General features: G+C 38.5%; 2 protein-coding genes across 4 annotated transcripts; one reads left to right on the top strand and one right to left on the bottom strand.

The window, feature by feature from the left end:
• The first annotated feature begins 3614 nt into the window (after positions 1–3614).
• Positions 3615–7414, top strand: LOC133734350 (cullin-1-like). Of its 3 annotated transcripts, none has more exons than XM_062161983.1 (4): positions 3615–3719; positions 3803–5237; positions 5322–6125; positions 6951–7414. In XM_062161983.1, exons 2-3 carry the CDS (start codon positions 3813–3815, stop codon positions 6117–6119), a joined length of 2223 nt encoding a protein of 740 aa, XP_062017967.1. In that variant the 5' UTR covers positions 3615–3719; positions 3803–3812; the 3' UTR covers positions 6120–6125; positions 6951–7414. The 3 variants fall into 3 exon arrangements, with proteins under 3 accessions (XP_062017967.1, XP_062017966.1, XP_062017965.1); XM_062161982.1 differs by lacking the exon at positions 6951–7414 and adding an exon at positions 6657–6883; XM_062161981.1 differs by lacking the exon at positions 6951–7414 and having other exon boundaries at positions 5322–6390.
• Positions 7415–17101: 9687 nt separating this feature from the next.
• Positions 17102–18772, bottom strand: LOC133730822 (putative F-box/FBD/LRR-repeat protein At4g03220). Its single transcript, XM_062158338.1, has one exon. It carries the CDS (start codon positions 18770–18772, stop codon positions 17102–17104), a length of 1671 nt encoding a protein of 556 aa, XP_062014322.1.
• Between the last annotated feature and the right edge of the window lie 1649 nt (positions 18773–20421).

Genomic DNA, 20421 nt, shown 5'->3' with positions numbered 1-20421 from the left:
TGGACTCTCTTCTTCTCTCTCTTCTCTCTCTTCAATTACTCATTTTTTTAGTATTCTATTCTTCTCTCTTAGAATCTAGACTCTCTCTTCTTCTCTCTCTTCTTTCTTCTTTCTTCTTTCTTTTCCCGTCTCTTCTGGTTTCTCCCTCCCCTCTATTTTTTTTTCTTCTCTCTTCTTACCTTCTTATTCTTCTCCCCAAACGCCTCCATTATCTTTTTTTCTTTTCTTTTCCCTTCTCTCTCTAGTCCTCCTTCCCCATCAGATCAATTGTAGATAATGAATTAATGAGAGAATTTCTAATTCTCCTTTGTCTTTACTCATCCCCAAAATTTCTCTCTCTTGGTCTCTCTCTAGTTTTTCACTTTTTCTGTAGATATGCCGATTGGAGGACGAATCTGAGTTGCTTTGGAGGGCGGAGGAATGGGTTTGGAGAAAGATCTGAGAACATATCTGTTTTTTTTTTTTTAGCCTTTTGGGCCCGAAAATTCCGGTCCAGGTCCGGGCTTTATAAATTTTGCACGGGCCGGGCCCAATCCCAGCCCTAGCAATACCTTGTGGGATGATTAGTGTGGGGAATATTGTGTAAAAGATGTCGGTTTGTTTGGAGATAATAATGTTTATGATTGTTTTTTATTTATTTATTTATTTTAAAGAGGATAAAATGATTTCACTCCTACCCCTATGATTGTTGTTATAACTGGTGTTTTCTCGTAAATAAAACATATTGATTATGATTATTTATTGTGTGGAGTTACATTATTTGAATATTGAGTTGTTTGATTTTATCATAATCTCCTGAACTAAATTATATGTAGAGATTATTGTTTTCTAAATTGTTTGATTTTAATATAATCTCCTGAACTAAACTATATGTATGAATTACTATTTTTCTGGATTATGTGACTTTAGGTGATCTCATGAACTAATTTCTGTGCAGGGATTACTAGTCTTACTTTGTTTAAATTATGAGTACTGTTATGGATTGAGATTTACATTGTTTCACGAAATTGTTGTTACATTTTTAAAATGATTTAAAATGTCATTAATGTTACAAATGTTTTATTTTCGGAGAAAGGAGTCGTGATTCAAGTGGTGTTATTTATTGATTCCACATTTAACATTACATGACGTGGATTTGTGTTGGTTGTGGTTTTGTGTAATCGAATGCTATGTTGAGATTTTATAGCATGTGGATTTTAGTCATGAGTTTCCTTACTTAGCTTGATGATGAAAGATGTGAAATTGATGATGAGTACGATATTGCTTATTTGATTTTCTGTTAGGTTGAGATACCATAAGCATGTGTTTGTTATGATTGTTTGAGTTTACTCACATGAGCTTTGAAAGTTTACCGGGTTTGTTTGTTGCAACCAAGTGTACTATTTGATGGTGTAAGGATTTATCCTGCAGGTCAGGGTGAACGTGGTTGAAGCTAAGAGGTCCCTTGGGGTTGCAGTTGTAGGTTTATGGACTTAATTGTTTATTTCACTTGTTGGACTTCTGCTGTGTAGTGAGCGTTGTGGGTGTGTTTACTTATTAAATTGTTGTTTGAATTTAATTTGTAAACTTGGTGTAATGTAATATGTGACTTTAAAGAATGAGTCTGTATTGACATTGTGGGTTCAGAGCATCATTGTGTACTTGTTTTAAAAGAAGAAAAAAATTTCAGGTATTTTGTGTTGATGTCTAAACCATCACGCCCAATGTATTTGTGATTGTTTAACTTATTTATTATTTGTGCTTGAAAATCAGGGTGTGACACTTACTTTATAAGAGGTTTTGGAATTCCAATCCTATCGGGTGGCTTATGAAGTGATACCTTATCGAATCTCTAAGAATTGATTGCATACACCACATATGCATGTGAGTCCTTACCTTTTTATCATTGACAATTAATCCCATTCAAAAAATCTGTATCTAGTCATTTTCATTTTCCAAATTCATTTTTTAAAAAACATCCTACTAATCACGTTTTATATTTATATCAATATCTGCAAAATAAAAAGTTTGATCTCTGAATAGGAAAAAGAGTGGATAGGAAAATGTTTTACAAAGAATGACCAAATGTGCTCCATAATTTTCTTTTACTAATTCCATGTATCGCTCTTAATTGCAAAACGTAGCCAAACAAATTGCATCTGGCATTTTTAATTTTCTTGATTTATTTTTAGAAATTTCCCTATCAAATGCATTTTATATTTGAATTTTTTTTTTTGAGAAGAAATAGAATCCATTAATAACCAAAAAAATTACAAAGCATTGGAATAACCGGTTGTGGTATCAACACCACGACACATATTCCTACCAAGATCCCTAGTTATGGATCCGTCACTAATAGTAACTTCCATGAACCGAAAAGGTCCAACCCCTAACCAATTTTTACGCCTATCACCCCAGGCTACAAAGAACGATAACCAATCCCGAGTGTCCCGATACGACCTCGTCACCAACATCCAGACGAACCACTCCACCCTCTTCCACACTGTGTCCATAAACCGCCAGACCACGTGCAAGGGAAATCCACCTTTCCGTTGATAACCAAACAACATCGAAATTGTAACATATTGTTCCCAGGAGTAACACCATATAGATGTCTCCCCACCACGACCAAAACCTCCAAACCCTAGCTCAATTGAGTAGGGACGTTTTATTTGACCTAACCAAAAACCTGAAACTAAAACCCTAATAAAAAATTGAAACCTAATAAAACAAAGTACCAGGCTATGTTGAACCACTTCCATCTTCCTCGCCATTGACAACAGACTGCCGGCAAACCACCATGAGTGCAGCCAAGTGAGCACACCCCACCGAAGACACCCAAACCAAGTACTCTGCCACAACCAGCTTGGGATCTCAGGCCACCACCATCCTCCTTGGCTGAACTCATTACCGACCCATTGTGCAAATCCATCCCAAATTGATCTGAAACCAATCCGGCCTCCCATCAATTCGAGAATCCCTTTCAAACACTCTATCCTCCACCCAGCCACACGCCTCAGAGAAAAGACCAGTGCCATACGATCTATGGCCTGCCGCCGCCACAATTTGGTCACTAAACACTTCCCGTCGCCGATAGCCGAGCACCCTTCACCAACGTCTGCGCCGCTGCTTGAGATAGATGAAAAAGCATACACAGCCAAGAGCACCTAAACCCAGAGAAAAAGAAGAATCCTAGAGCCCCAGGAACCCGTCCAGCAACACCCACCACTCGTCGACGAGGCAGGAAGCCGCCATCAACACGGGAGCACCGCCGGACAGGCCTCAACGCCAGCCTCTGTCTTTCCAACCCTAGACCTCTCACGCCTGTTTTCTCGGAGATCTAAAATAACTTATATTTGAAAAAACGTAAACTTGTTTTGTAAAACATTATCAAATACTTTGAATGTAGAGTGAAGTGAGAGCTGTTGATAGCAGAAAATAGTTAGACACACACACATTTACTGTTTTTACTAAGTAAAGAGGGAATTTTGAAAAAGAGGCGGGACCAGAAATATCCGCCCCAAAACTTGAAAAATATTTCGTAATGCCGCGTGCCTAATCTCTAATTGCTCATACACGCGCCACGTGGCATTAGATATTCAATAAATCCCTTAATTTCGATACAAATAAAAGGAAAAGGATCACAATACCCGAACCAAGAGAACAGAGGGGTTTAGAGTTCATCGACTCCACACCTCTGTAACTGTAACGATTAGGGTTTCGCTCTTTCGCTAGCTCTGGTAACTCCCCAACTCCTTATCCGCGATTCGATTTCTGGGTTTTGCTTATTGTTGAGTATATTTCTTGTTTGATTGAATTTCAGTGACCAAAAAATGGGAGCCAAAGTCATCCAATTCGATCAAGGATGGAGCAGTTTGCAGAAGGGGATCACGAAGCTGAAGAAGATTCTAGAGGGAACTCCGGGTGGTCATTTCAGTTCAGAGGAGTACATGGCTCTCTACTCAACCATCTACAACATGTGCAGTCAAATTTCCCCAAATTATTCTCAGCAGTTGTATGAGAAATACGGCGAGTCGTTGACCGAGTACATCAGAGCGACGGTGCTGCCCTCCATCGCCGAGAAGCACGGTGAGTTTATGCTGCGGGAGTTCGTGAATAGATGGGCCAATCACAAGGTCATGGTCAGGTGGCTCTCTCATTTCTTTAGTTATCTTGATCGCTGGTTCGTTTCGCAGAAAAGTTTGCCTAGATTGAAGGAAGCCGGGCTTGTTGTTTTTCGGGAGTGTGTTTATGAGAAGGTAAAGAGTAATGTCCTGGCTTGTGTGATTGGTTTTATTGATAAGGAGCGGGAAGGGGGTCAGATTGATAGGGGTTTGTTGAAGAATGTGGTGGATGTGTTTGTGGAAGTTGGGATGGGGCAAATGGGTGGTTATGAAGTGGACTTTGAGGTGGAGGTGCTTGCGGATAGTGGTGAGCATTATTCGCGCAAAGCGGTGAGTTGGATTTTGGAGGATTCTTGCCCGGATTACATGGTGAAGGCAGAGGAATGCTTGAGGAGGGAGAAGGAGAGGGCTTCTCAGTACTTGCATTCGAGCAGTGAGCAGAAGCTGGTGGAGAAAGTGCAGCATGAGCTGTTGGTGGTTCATGCACACCAGCTGCTCGATAAAGAGCATTCTGGATTTCGTGCTTTGATTCGTGGTGATAAGGTGGAGGATTTGTCTAGGATGTTTAGGCTGTACCATAAGATACCTAAAGGCTTGGAGCCTGTTGCTAATGTGTTTAAACAACACGTTACTGATGAAGGTAAGGCCTTGGTTCAGCAGGCCGAAGATGCTGCGAGTAGCCAGCAGGGTTCTAATGGAGCTGGGGCAGAAGTGGGACTGGTCCTTATCAGGAAAATTTTGGAGCTCCATGATAAGTATATGGCTTATGTCACTGGTTGCTTTTTGAACCACTCTGTCTTTCACAAGGCTTTGAAAGAGGCTTTTGAGGTGTTTTGCAATAAATCTGTTGCTGGGAGTTCAAGTGCCGAATTACTTGCTGGATTCTGTGATAATTTACTCAAGAAGGGGACTAGTGAAAAGTTGAGTGATGAGATCATTGAGGAAACTCTTGAGAAGGTTGTTGTGCTGCTTGCTTATTATAGTGACAAAGACCTTTATGCAGAATTCTGTAGGAAAAAGCTTGCCCGTCGGCTGCTATTTGATCGGAGTTGCAACGAAGACCATGAGAAAAGTTTTCTAACCAAGCTGAAACAGCAATGTGGTGGACAGTTTGCCTTAAAGATGCAGGGAATGGTGAGTTGACCTGTTGTTGCTTGTTTGCATGTTCCAGCTTCAGTAGATGTCAAATTGAAATTTGCAACTGTAATTTTCTTGCAGGTCACAGATATGACACTGGCAAAGGATATTCAGACCAATTTTGAACAATATCTTGGAACCAATCCAAATGTTAAACCTGGGATCGACTTGTCAGTCACTATTCTTAAAACTGGTTGCTGGCCAAGTTACAAATCATCTGATCTTAACCTTCCCCAAGAGATGGTCAAGTGCGTTGAAGTGTTCAAAGGATTCTATGATTCGCAAACGAAACGCAGAAAATTGGCATGGATTTACTCATTGGGAACTTGCAACCTTGTTGGCAAGTTTGAACCAAAACCCATTGAATTGGTTGTATCAACCTATCAAGCTGCTCTCCTGCTGCTATTCAATGATTCAGATAGATTAAGCTTTTCAGAAATATTGACTCAGCTAAAGCTTACCAATGAGGACTTGGTTAGATTGCTTAGTTCACTGTCGTGTGCCAAGTATAAGATCCTCATTAAGGAGCCAAATACGAAGACTGTTAAGCCAGATGACAACTTTGTGTTCAACTCTATGTTCACTGACAAAATGAGGAAAATTAGGATTCCTCTCCCGCCAATGGTTGATGAAAAGAAAAAGGTGACTGAAGATGTTGACAAAGAGCGGAAGTATGCTATTGATGCTGCACTTGTGAGGATTATGAAGAGTCGGAAAGTTTTGGGTCATCAAAAATTGGTCATGGAATGTGTTGAGATGGTGCAGAGCATTTTCAAGCCGGACATCAAAACAATTAAGAAGCGCATTGAAGATCTCATTACCCGTGATTACCTGGAGAGGGACCAGGAAGACTCTAATATGTTCAAGTATGTTGCCTAACTGAAGGTACCATTTGAGTCTTCATAGAACTCTAAGGAACATGATGTGCCTTTTGTGCAGGGCTTTTAGAAAATCTAGGTTTTTTGTGCAATTCAGCCTTAACTGTCTATCACAGTACTAGGTTACTTGGAATGGCATGTGCAGTGATTACTGTTTTGAAACTTCTGATTACAGTTGACTGACAGATATGGTTTCTAAATCAGAAATTGTTTTGCAATTTGTTGTCATCAAAATTATTTTAACCTTATATTCATGATATTGTGTTCATCAATGCATATGATCACAAATTCACAATTTATATAATCAAGATTCCTGAAGGGAATGGTTAGGTAATATAATCAAGTAGTTAGTGTTGTGGAACATGGTGCATGTGTGGTATATCTTGCAAATTGAGTGTGGTGTGTTTTCTTATGTATGTGAGAAGAAAGATCTTAGGCGTTGAACAGAATTCCCATGAGATATTTACTTCCTCTTACAATTTGTTTCTCTTTGTCTGTATAAGTTATATTGCTTAACATTTTTAATCTATGCTTTCAGTTATAATTGGAACATTTTGTGGTAAGTCTATAAGAAAGGGGAGGCTCAATTCTATGGGGATATATATAGATGTCCAGGAAACTTATACTTGAGTTTGTGGTACTTTTTTTACTGATCATATGATTCATATTGCTTGTTATATCTGTCATTGGCATATGACTTATGTAAGATCCACCCAGACAATTTGGTCACCTGTACTCATGTGTTCAATAAATGTGTTACAAAGACTTCTGTTCTAATAGCTCGAGCACCGTGGGAAATGTTCAATTTAATTTAATTTTGTTATTTCTCAAGCAAATCGAGCTGTAAGCAAGTTGACCAGCAAACTCATTCCAAGACTCAATCTAGTGCTAGAAGATAATGTACCTGAGAAATAACTCAAGTCCAGCAATGTTCTAGAGTGGAATCTCTCTGTAAGTTGTTTCGGGCGGAGCAGATCAATTTCTGCTGTTACAGTTGGCTCAACAGCATAATAGTAGTGGTGCTGGAGTCTGACTGCCAATCAAATCTATTCCTGGCCCCTCTACAATAGAATTTGCGGCCTTGCATCATTCTTTTGCTTCCCTTCGATGGAGTTGGTCTCCCAAAAGGCGAACAGCTCAACTCGAAGATGTGCCCTAGAATTGGGTTCCACAACCCATCCTTACATTCGCAATGTACTCTGAATAGATAGAATCCCCTGCTGGTCCCTTTTGCAGCCAAGCAGCCTGTTAGGAACGAGCTAGGATGTTGGAAGAGTCTTAGAATATGAACTAGTGAGGCGGCCCGCGTTTGGCTGCGGTTTTTTTTGTTATCGATATCACTCCAGTCCTTGCTAAAGAATATAAATGATCTAATGAGATGTTCATCATTCTCCACTTTTTGCAAGTGAATTGTGACCGATGCAAACTCTCCATAATCCAGAAATCCATTCTCATCAACATCAGCATGTGCAAAACGAAGAAGAGAAGGCATTATTTTAGTTGTTAAATAGATATATTAAAGATATGTAAGCCATTATTGGTGGTACAATCTCACGGACACTGATCTTCCTGACCAGTGAAATTACAGGGTTGTTGATGCATCATTAGATTGGAGTGACATTACCTCTGGATCCATATTCTATTCAGCAAAGAAATATGCAAAGATAAACTCAAAAACCATCATCTATTGGATACTAACTAACAAATAATGGTTGATTTACAATAGCTCTACCTCAAAAACCGAGAGTTGGGCAACGTTGTCACGAAGTCCATATCCCTTGCAATTCAATGCACAATTTTCTGGAATGTAGGTAGTGGTTATGATCGATTCGATATGCCCTCTTCCTCTACAACCGGAAACTGACAAAATGAAGTGCCAAGGTTATTCAAGTTCCTGCTACATGAGAACATCACAAACTACTCTCTTTTGGCCATTAGTTGTGGTATGAAGTAATCTCATTAAATTAAGAAATACCATAAGAAATCAAACCAAAACCACGGAAATCTAGAAAACAAAAAACTAATAAAGACAAAGCAAGAACAAAACCAACCTCATTTTTGTCTTTGTTTCTTCTCTCTTGGTTTTAATTCGAGACACCACATAGAACACATGGTCAGACTTTATATACTAAAATGAAAAACTTGGATGGGTTCCATATCTAAACAAAGCTTTTTTGGTTTCAATCATAGTTGATTTATTATAAAAAAAATTTCCATTTCTATTTAAAAAAAAAGAAAAAAAAAATATAGAGAACAAAAAAAAAAAAATTGGATAACTGTCCATCTCATATACATCTAAATATTATGATTCATTTCCACGCATAGGATAAAGCCATGTATAACGAGAGTATTCATATGTGAAAAGAACATAATATTTGAAGCCAGTTACGGACAAGGTAAGAGACATCCATACATCACTATGAATTATAGAAAATAGAGAAAAGGCGGAAATATTTTTAGAAGGAAAAGGTAATTGATGGGACTTGCTAAGTGCACGATTATTACAAAAGGAATTAAAAGAAAGTGTACGTGGAGCCAAGAGTAGATCCTAAACAAGCTAAAAAGGAAGAGGAGGGATGACCTAAGCGATTGTGCCAAAGAGACGAGTGAACATAGGAGAGTGCATGGGGGACTGTGGACTCAGAAGACAAGCTAAGCGGACAGAGACCATCTTTGCATGGGCCCTGAAATAACAAACGACCAGTACGTAAACAATAGATTTGATAGAATTCTGGAGCAAATAGGAAGAAAACAAGAAACGAGCAACAGAGAGAAGATTTTTACAAATTGAAGGAATGCGAAAGACATTTTGTAAAAAAAATTTGGAAGAATCTAATGACAAGGGGAGGTTACCAGTATGGGAAACAGGCATTGAGTCCCCATTACCCATATATACATTATGAGGCCCACCATAAGATTGTGGATTGTTGACAGGCATAGCTGTCATGTGATGGGTTGCACCAGTGTCCGGGCACTAATTTGGATCAGCAGCATGGTGAACTCTAGCAAAAAGGGGAGTAGTACTTGGGCCGGAAAACCTGTGTGAGCATGGAGAAGAAGAGGAAGACTAGGTAGGAGAAGAGAACAACCTAGGCACGTTGTGGTGGTGCTGCATCGCGTACGGAGATTGTACGACGGATTACAACAAATTGTGATAGATTGCGGTGGTTGCGGGATTTAGAGTTTAGGGGAAAAGGAATGATGCTGTTGAGAGAGAGGATGACACCTAAACTACTGACATTATGTTGATCTAGCAATGGTGGGAGTTGTGGCAGCAATGGAATTTTGGAAAAGAAAGAGGCAGGAATATTGGAAAAGGAAGAAGGAGAAGGAACAGGTAAGGATCCTAGGCTGATACCATGTTCAATATGATTTTCATTGATCTGTATGTTGACAATTGTACAATTATATAGCTAAGATCTACTCTACTGTTACAAGACGTACGTTACCGAAAGAATTCAATGCTATAAATATAAATATTCGAAACTAATCTACAATTACACAATCAGTTTTGATTGTGGAGAGGAAATCAATGTAGGAGAGTGATTTTCTCTAACAGTTTGTTCTCGTGTTCTATATAAAGACAAGGAATGAGCAGTTGCATATGTTCATTCAAATTCAAAACTTGAATCAACAATTGTAACTGTTGTAGAAACTGATAATGATAATTATCCGAACTAGTCGATCCAAACATAATCAAACAGAATGCAAAAAGAAATTTCGATTTAAGTCACCAGACCTCAAGGCCCAAGGTTCGTCTTTGAAATATATATATTTACAATAGAGCCTTGCCTCTCTCTTTGTCCATTTATCATGTGTTCCAAGGGAACACTTATAAGACATGTTGCTTAAATCATTTCTTAGATGTGGGAGAGACTCCCACATGCTCCAACAGAAGTAGAGTATGAGCTTTTCATTGCGGTTTTATAAGCACAAGTCTGCTTTCAGGTGTCGAATACTCAATCATCTTCTCCCTATTACCAATCACATGAACAATCTGAAAGTTGATGATTGTAGCTCCCCATTTAGGAGGCTAAAACCCCCTAAAAGCCCTTTGAAATTACTCCTTGATAGGGCTTCCACTAGTGGAGGACCACTTTCCGACGCTTGAATCACCTCCAAATCAATAGCCATCTCAATCAAATTATGCCAATTTTCAGTATTCACAGAAACCTCTGATGCGGGAACATATTCAGTCATCCACACATCTTCACTAGTCTGTCTTCCCACATTAACTTCCTGTCTGATTTTCTAGCCTACCACAAGTAACCATCTGAGAACTAGTGCTTGCATTCAGGTCTCCATCATGAGCAGGCTCATTGATACCGGCAATTTTCACTTCCAGCTGGGATGTCTAGCAGTATTTCTCTAACAGACCCTGTAGCCTCATGCTCCATGTTAGAACTTGAAACATGGACACTCATCTCTTCAACCTCTCTTTCTCTCTTTTCCTCATCTACTTGTGCGATTTCATCTTCTTTGTCATTTCTCATCAAGTCATCCTTTCCCTCAACTGTAACATCTTGCTTCATTTGGTGGTGGTCAGATGCAGCAGATCCGCCAGCGAGTGGCTGGCGATGCTTCTCGAGCTCATCAATGAGGGCCCATTGAACAAAAAGACGATGGTGGTTTGAGATCTGTCAATTGGAGTTGGGGCACAAAAGTGGGAACTGAGGGTGACTGAAAGATTGGAATTGAAGGATTCATGTCATATTGTGGTTCAAAGGAAGAAAACTCTGGTTAACCATGGATTGAAAGTATGGGTATATGAGTTGGTTGGTGAACATATGAGTTTGGTTGGGGAAAGGGAATTGAGGTGGGAATGTGTAGTCATTGATAACTGTCGTAGTTGGTCCTTGATGTCTGTGATAGAGGTTCAGATAGATAAGTGAAAATAGAACCCAAAAAGCTGGTTTTTCTTACTAGGTGATATTCGTCTTAGGATTCCAGTAGTATAAGTGCCCTATAGTACTATCAATCACCCCTTCCATGGTGGTGGGAGGGAGGGATCGATCATCTGGAGAAAACCACACCTCACCAGTATTGGATCGAGGGATCTGATACCAAGTGTTAGGATCCTCAGGATCCAAGCTATGAAATGACATGGTTGCAAAATTAAAGAAAGGAACAACACAAAGAAAACTAAGTAAAGTATTGATTCAATATTATTCAATGACCTATTACAAGTGCCTATCGGCTATTTAAGTTGAAAAAGTATCTAGAAGTCTCTCAATAACCCAAATAGACCCATATACAATAATGATAGTCCACAAAATATAAAATTATAGGCCCATAATATATAGAATGATCCTAAGAAATAGTTTCCAAGTGCAATTTGCAGGGATAAAGCAAATAACCACGTAAAAAGATGTTACACAGGAATATACGTCCTAAACCCTAAGAGCATCAGTAGTGGGGACCCAAATTTGGGTCCAAAACTAAAATTTGAGTCTAAAACCAAAGGAATTAGGTTGCAGTGGGTCGGAAAAAAACGAACTCAAATCTGCCTGAGACCCATTTGTTGGATCAGATTTGGTCCAAGGAAGAACCTAAATAAGTTTGGACTCAAAAAAAAAAAAAAAAAAAAACATAGTGAACCCCATACCAATTTATATTTTGTTTTGAATTGTATGGCCAAAATTCATTACTTAGTAGAATTAAACGGTCAAAAAGATGAGTTTAAAATATAAGTCTAAAAATAAGTCTTGCACCATTGCAGCACCTTATAAAAGTAAGTCTCTTTGTACAATATTTAGATTGACACAAGTCACTATTCCAGCCAATTTACCCAAATTTGAGTCTAAAAAGTGAGTCCTCACTGCTGATGCTCTTAGGGGATTAGCAAATTTCACGCCTTTTCCTCATCCTTGTGGTTTTAAAATTTCAATACGGCTTTTTTAGTATAGAAGAGTTTCTTACTCATTGAGGTGTGTGTAGATATATAGTGGTGATAATATCAGTTCTTCATGATACTCCTACACCCTGAAGATTTGTTAAAAGGTCGACTACTACAAGTTACTGATAAAAACTCTCCTATTTCCTTTAAATACCAGTTCTCTTCAAGGATGTCCGCAGAGAGGCATATATTTCTGAGAAAATTAGTGCAAACGGAGTTGGGGTTCGATCGCCTATAGGTACCAAGAATGGAGGGCAGGCTTCCGGTCATACTACTTCTCTTCAAGCAATATCGCTTTTATGATGATACGGAAAATTTTACCTCTGATCCACCAGTTCAAGTAGCTCGAAGAAATATTTTGTTCCGTTCTGATGAATTAACAGGAACATTGATGACTTGGGAGCTTCTGGAACTAGGTGTCCCACAAGAAGAACGGCCAACTATTATTCAGGAAATAACTCAGGTTGCTGAAGCGGTTGTACGTCCCTAAGTTGCCTATTACTGTGGCTATATTGGACATAGTGTGCTCATTGGGAAGTTGACTATCAGGATGTCATTGATCGGGAGTGAACCCATCAATATACTTCCTCCCCCTCCTACAAGTGAATCCATCTAAACAAATGGAGATTATCTTCCACCTAGTGAAAATGAATTCATGAGAAAATGCTAACATAATCTTATTCCTGCAACTAGAACATCAATTAACGGTTTGAAGAAAGTTAGACTTGATAGTTTGGAAGAAGATGTTATCGGACAAAACCGATTATCTGCTATTTGTATCATGGGACTTGATAGCAGAATGTGTTAATGAACTGATTACTAGTTTGCCTTGCACACACGACTATCTTGTAGATTGCATTGTCCAGTGGCTGAAGATGAATCACATTTTTCCCGGGTGCCGAAACACAATGCCAGCCGATGTTTATGGAGAAGGGGATGAGCTATCAAACCCCTAACAAAGGCTATTGGAAAGGGTCTTTCTAAATGTACCCAGCAAAAATCTATGTAGACCCAGCTCATATCAATTTTTGCATGAAAAGACAGTTATATCCTCGTATGAAATGACAGTAATGGTCACGGTCGGTAAATAAAGATAATAACAAAATAAACCATAAAGTCTGAAACTCTTTTTTGTATTTGTACCCAGTAGTTCACTGTGTTCACGTTGTTATGTTGTTTGTTTCAGCAAAACCTTAAACCGAAATTTCACTTTCCTTTATAATTGCTTCAAGGGTTTAATACACATGATATCGACAAAGTTGTGACTGCAATTATGATTTTGGAGGCGTCAAATAAGGTTTGTTCATTTTGTTTATCATAGAACCGGAATAAAAAAAATTTGTTGCAGTTTATTGCACTTCGATCGGTCAATAAACACTTAAAATAATTAGAATATTCGGTGTGAGTTTTGCTGGGTTTAATTAATAATAAGGGTAGTATTGGAAAAATTGCAAAGTGTAATTAGAAATTCTATCATTTTGTTAGGTATAAAAAACTTGCTGGGTTTACATAGAAATTTGCTGGGTACATTTAGAAAGGCTCAACTGTATAATGTTGTTTTATCGGATGTCCCCGAAGGGACAACTGTATAATGCTGTTAATGGAGAGCAAATCCTTAACTGTATTTTATTCTAATTTTTTATTTTTTCTTTTTATCAAAGAACACTTGTGTTAATCAGTCAGTGTAAGTAGGGGGATTATGTTGCCTGATTGAGTACGCTGATTTTAATTTGTATTTTCTTTTCTTTTTTCAGTTTGGATAAAATCCTTCTGTTTTGCTCAAAGAAAGAGCCTTTTTCATTCTGATACACATTTGGTTTCAAAACTACATATCGACAATAAATGTTTTAGCAAGTCCAACAAATTGCCGGAGGTGGAAAATGAAGTGGGAAATTGAAAACCATATATGAGTAATTCACATCGTCTTATTACAAAAAATGATTGATTTTGCCAGCTAAATGAATTTATCTCATTCTAAAAGGTAGGCACTTCAATACAAGCACATCAAGCATGCATATATGCAACCATCATCTGCCCAATTTGTTCTTGAGACAGAGTATCAAGGGAAATAGATACATGATAAAGAAATAAGCGAAGGACAATAGCTTAGTCCTTTTTAGAAATACATCATACAATCTCCTAGACTACAGATGTGATGTAGGACGAGAATGGGTCTGGTTTAGCTGGAAAACTGGAAAAATAAAGAAGCGGCGTGGAATCAAGAAGAGTGATTGGAAAATAGGTAATTCACGCATAATGAGGTTACTAGCCGCTGCAATATCCAAGAAAATTTGGTTTTGGACTTTTCGGGTTACTCGTGCAAAAAGTCAGGTCTTAATTGCGAAGCAGATTGAGATTAACTTTTGGCCAGAATATCCGTTTGAGACGCATGATACCTTTTCAAAATGGGAACGACGAGATCTTCAAGACTCACCTTAATGAGCCCTAGCAGATTTAGGCCAAAATATGTTGTTTTAATGATCCGATTCGGGATTTAATATTTTTAGGCTTGTCTTACATTTGTTTTAGGATTCTTTTTATTTTAGGTTTTTAGTTTCCTTTTTAATTTGGATTCTTTAGGATTTCTTGTTAGACTATAATTAAGGGTTTTGGATGCCTATATTAGCACCATTATGCTTTGTACTAGAATCAGTTTATCATATCAAATTTAATAAAATGAGAGATTTTTCTCAAATTCTCTGGTGGACTCCAGATTTATCTTTTTAGGGTTTATTGCTTGTAAGCCCAGGTTACTTCCTACTGCGTCAGGGCTAAACCAGGCCCATTCTCGTCCTACATGCATCAAGATGGCTTACTATCTCTGCGTTTAATATACGTTTTTTGACTTCAACAGTGTCTGAACACTTCGAAGACTTTTAAAATGATACCTGAACTTTCAAAATTATCAATGTGATACCTGGACTCATTTTTTCTTATCAACGTCGTACCTCCGTCCATATTCTGTCACGATGCCGTTAAATATAAGCACGTGACTTCCACGTGACTGGATTTTGAAGGATACAATTGTCATTTGACTCTAACTTATTATTAAAAAATAAAATAAAAAAATTTGAAATCTTCTCAGTTTTGTGGACAAAAAAAAAATGAATGCAGAGGACTCCTCCTCGACTAGCCTCGAGTCTCCTCCTCCACCACCACCCAATCCCTAGACGACTACTCCTCCTCTGACTACACCACCATATCCCCGAAATCAACTTGAATCCTATGATTGGATAATATCTCCAGCGAGTTTGCTCATCCTTTTGGTATCGAACTCTTGAAACAACCTCCCCACCGACTCGAAGACGACCTTTGAAACGATATCGGAGCGTCGGGCATGTTCTGGCCTGACGACGATCTTCAAACTCCTGAAACAACCAACTCAGGCTCCTTTCTTTTTCCTCACGACGATCTCAAATAGCAGCGATCGAATTCCGATTTCTGGAGAAGCTCAAAGCCGGAGACTCATCAGAATTCAAAGATCGAAAATCAAAAATCAGGGATTTTGGGTCTCTGCTGGGTCTCAAAGAATTGAAGCTCAAATAAACCTTGTTCTGGACCCACCTCGCCGCCGCGAAACGTCAGTACACGTTGCAGTACCGTCACCAAAGCTCCCACTTGGATCCGTACGGTGGTTTCTGTTAGGTTCGTTCATTTTTTATACAGAAATATTGAATCTGATTTTTATTTTTGTGTGTGATTTATATTGGCTGAGCATGGATGATTTCGAGGTGGTGTATGAGAGAAATGATCAAGCACGCTAATGGAGGTAGGGGGTAGAGTCTAGAGTGAGAGAGATTGCATTTGCAGAAGACAAGTGATGGAGAGAGTAGAGGAAGAAGACGAGAGGTGGAGATGGTAGAAAAAAATTATTATAAAAAAAAAAAAGATAAATAGGTATTTTTTTTTAAAAAATTAAAAATAGGTAAAATGTCGAATATACCCCTAAATTTAGGTAAATCAGTCTTTTTATCATCATTTGATGCCTCACATGCGTCACACGTGCTCGGATTAACGGCACTGTGACTGAATATGGGCGGAGGTACGACGTTGATAAAAAAAAAAAAAAAAAGTCCAGGTATCAGATTGATAACTTTGAAAGTTCAGGTATCATTTTAAAAGTCCTCGAAGTGTTCGCACACTATTGAAGTAAAAAACCCTTTAATATATAAAGTAATTGGCAAACCTCCTTGCCAAGGTGGTCTCAAGAAAACAATTCTACAACAACGTCACAATTAAGTTGAGGATATTGAGCATCTGTGCAGTGTGCACTACTGGGGACTCTTGGTAATTGGTATGATCAAGTTTTATTTCGGTGTCTCAAGTTTTCTTTACGTATTTGATTATAATTGAAGCTCATTTTTTTTCTACTGTAAATCTTTTATTAGTCTTAGTTCCATGCAGAAGCTTCCTCCATTCATGCTCCCGTTCCTCTTTAAACTTTTTCTCCTTGGATACATTGGTTGTGGTTGTTTGATTTTATCACTGTTAACCAAAATGGAGTAGGCAGGCATATCTGACTTCGAGAATTGGAAGCAGAAATATTATCTCCTTCAAACGAGAGTAAGGAGAGTACAAACAAACACAAATATCAGTTTAACATAAGCTCTGTTCACAATCACTTAAAGAGAAATATAGATGTTTTGATGAGGTCAGGTATTACAATATGGTTGACCAAATATATACATTGTTCCACACGTATTGTTCTTAGTTCTTGTGCTTTTTAAGAGATATATATATATATTTCTGTTTTCATGAAATTCAAATACGAGAATCTGCATTATAGCAGATGGCAAACAGCACTAACATGATCCCTCAAGTTGAAGAAGGAAAATCTAGAGAGTCAAATCCGATGATCAGCTAGGTGAAGTACATATTATTGTTGGAAGATTAATCATAATTAAAGTACAACAAATAAACTGACAACATTTGTAACAAAATCCATGCCAGAATTGAGTTAAGTTTTAACATATTTGAATCATAAACTCTCCTACCGTCCAATTAATATTAAACGGAATTCAAATATTATCTAAACAAATAAGAATACTCTCCTTTCAGATCAAGGTGAGTCAAACCATCTAATATCTTCAATAGCAGTATCTTGAGAACTCAAGATCTGCAGATGCCCGGGGGAAACCCTTTAATAAATCAATGGTATCATTTAGCGAATTCGGAGGAAGAGAACTTCCGCTCCTCCAAAAACTAAGAGTCATTTTTTGCAGGCCTCTTCCATATTTAAGCAAAAACTTCGCAAAAGTGATTGCATTCTCAGAGATCAAGTTACCAAGGCCGATGTCGACCACCTTTAGGTGACTAAGAAAGGGGATCAAATGTTGAGCCTGAGTTTCCCAGTATTGCTCTTGAGTGCAATTGGCATTATCCAACATAATGTTATTCCACTTATCATTTTCTTCGAAAGAGAGAAAGTCAATGTCGAGGGTGTGGACTACGGGAGAGCTCTTCAACAGGCATGCTATACCCGGGATATATCTCTGCTTCATTGTGTACCCAATTTTCAAGGTTTCAAGTTTGCCAAATGAGAAAGGTACACCACCAAATTCAATATAAATGTCTGATAGAATCTCGAGGTAGTCATCGAGTATCTCAAGGATTTCAGCTTGGGATGAATGGGAAAGAAGATTGATAGCACTGTTATGAAAAATATTTGTTTTTGTTATGCCGAACAGAAACGAACAACCAATGCAAGATCTTTTGGGCGTAGGAAAGCTCTGGATGGAACACTTCTCAGTAATTGGATTGCCCCAGTACAAGTATTGTAGATTCGGGGCAAAAATGTTGACCCAACCATCGATGCAATTTTCACCACAAAACAACTCCTCCAGTCTCATTCCAGAGATGTCCTTGCTATATAGATCCATTCCTAAAATGCATACATCTTTTAGGTTCGGACAGCAAATTTTGAGAGCAGTCATTCCTCTACACCACTCTATATTCAATTTTTTGAGAAAAGGGAATGAAGAACCAGAAAATAAATCCACACCCAAAGCACTATCTGAGAAATCCACATGAGCTAGAAACAAATCTTGGAGTGAAAGGAGATAAGACCAGACAACATAAGTAGAGGGAAACCCTAGCCATGCCTTTGAACTCCCACAGCTACTACTCCTTAATGAGTGGCACTTAAGTTGACATTGAGGCAAATTAGATGTATTTGCACTACTCAACGAGATATCGAGTACAAGTTCCTCGACCCTAGCCAAACAAGAATTGTTTGGATTCTCCCCAACTATACAAAATTGACCTAGTCTGCCTCTTGGCAAGGGAATTTTTTGGCATGGGTACATCATGGTATAGTTTTCGTTGTGGCGATCGCGAGCCAATACTGTGTTGATGATGCTTGCTCTTATCTGGTGATGTTCAGCTTCATTACCAGTAAAAATTTCGTAGAAGTCAAAGATGGGATAGGAAGACCATACATGACTCCATCTTCGAGATAAGACACTAGTTTGCCCAACGTATTTGAAAGGCAAGAATGAGAATATGAGATGCAACATATCATCTGGGAGATCACTGATTCTGTCAGATGAACCAGTACTGTTTCTCTTCTCATGCTTGTTTTCTTCCTCCTCACTCCACCGATCTGAAAGATCACCTTTGACTCTGTCAGCCGGAGCATCAGTGCACTGATCTGAGGGATCGCTGATTCTGTTTCGCTGCTCATGGTGTTTGTTTTCTTCCTCCTCCTCCCGGATCCACCGATCTGAAGCTTTTCCTTTATGAGTGAAACAGTTTCCCATGGCAAGGTCAAGAAATTGAGTATTGATCGAGCATAATTTCCAAACGATCGATTTGCTCATCAAATTGGCACACTATATGCCTGTGGTTATTATCAACTGAGTATAGGGTTTCCTAACTCCAAAATACCAAGAATACTAGGAACACCATAATCCTTAGGGTTTCCAAATCCATAACTAAGAGTACCAACACCTAAAGAAGACTAATCTAACATAACTAGATACACGTTTCAAAAAAAAAAAAAAACACAACATAACTAGATACAAAAATCCATCTAAAAATCACATTTACTACAGTATTGATCGTTGACTATTTGTATAGTACATGTGGCTAAGCAACATTGATCTCCGTGTTATCGTTGTATTTTGAGGTCAAGTATTCGTTATGGTTGACCAAGTTTTTTTTTTTTTTTTTTTCGATAGAGGTTGACCAAATATTGGTGAGGATAAGTTCCCAGCATTTCTTGACTGGCTCCCCTTCATAGTAACAAGAAGCAAACTCATTTTCTCCAATTTGTTCTCAAGAGGTGAACACCGAAAATTACCATTCAACCATGCATTTAGAGTAGCCAAAGTGCCAAATTCTCAAATAGCACACAAGAACCAGTTGAATATTGCTACAATTTCTTTGAGTTTTTCCTTGCCAGCAATCGTAAGAACTTTCTTTTTGCAATCACAGATCGAGTAATAAGCAACAAATGAGTTATTGACTTATAGGTGCTTGATTTTTCTCATCAGTTTCCATTCCAAACACCTTGGAAGGTAATATTTCCATCAATGACAATGAAGTAGTAATATGTTTCTTATTTAACCCCCTTCTTAAACATTTCATGCAAAAGTACCAAGTGGTTCCATATCAATTGAATCAGTATTATATGCCAATCCAGTAGAAGCTAAGAAACTATCAAGCTTAATTTCTCTAGTTGACCTATTGCCAAACAAATTATCAACATCCCTGTTCATTTTCTCAATCCTATCATCAGTAGGCCAATTTTCGTTAATGTCTAAGATTCATCAGTAGCTGAACCTTGATCAACGCGGGTTCGAGGGGCGAACTGCTACTTGAGATATTCCTGATGCTCCCGCTATCTGTCAAATAAAATACACAGGGCCTAGAGGGAGACCGCGGTTAGCGGTCTTCTCTTCTCCAATGCCTAAGTTAGTCAATGTATTTATGTTGACAGAATAACGCTAGGTAAGTAGTAAATGCGTAATTAATGAGGAGAGAGGAGTGGACCTTTTATAGGTGGGGAAGGGACTGATCTCTTCCTTGTTTTCGATGTGAGACTGATATGCCTCAGTTCCCAGCTTCTAATGCTTCAGCGAGGTGATCTTGGCGCGGCGTGTGGTGGCGCGTCAGCGGTGATCTTGGGATGTGCCGGGGCTCAGGAGAAAGCCTGCTTGGCTGTGTTTCCGTATGTCACACCCTCGATAGTTGTCGGCACCGCTGGCGGTAGTATGAGCGTGACTCATTGTAGCTAATTATGCTTAGGCAAATGCTCATGTAAGTACAATTTTCTTCTCCAACTTTACAGTACCAGAGACTATGCCTATAGAACTTAATCATACCAAACAAGAAACTCTCAAAAGCTCTTCTAACATCTTGAGGATTTATATTCAACGTAGTGAATACTTCAGACAATGAGGTTTGA

Source organism: Rosa rugosa, chromosome 2, assembly GCF_958449725.1.
Source record: "Rosa rugosa chromosome 2, drRosRugo1.1, whole genome shotgun sequence".
Lineage (NCBI taxonomy): Eukaryota > Viridiplantae > Streptophyta > Magnoliopsida > Rosales > Rosaceae > Rosa > Rosa rugosa.
The sequence above is the reverse complement of the archived record's forward strand: the minus strand, read 5'-3'. Positions and strand labels throughout refer to the sequence as shown.

Coding starts and splice junctions, on each gene's coding strand:
- LOC133734350 (XM_062161983.1), top strand. CDS start 3,813: ATGGGAGCCAAAGTCATCCAATTCGATCAAGGATGGAGCAGTTTGCAG. Junction 5,238..5,321: donor CCTTAAAGATGCAGGGAATG/GTGAGTTGACCT, acceptor ATTTTCTTGCAG/GTCACAGATATGACACTGGC.
- LOC133730822 (XM_062158338.1), bottom strand. CDS start 18,772: ATGGGAAACTGTTTCACTCATAAAGGAAAAGCTTCAGATCGGTGGATC.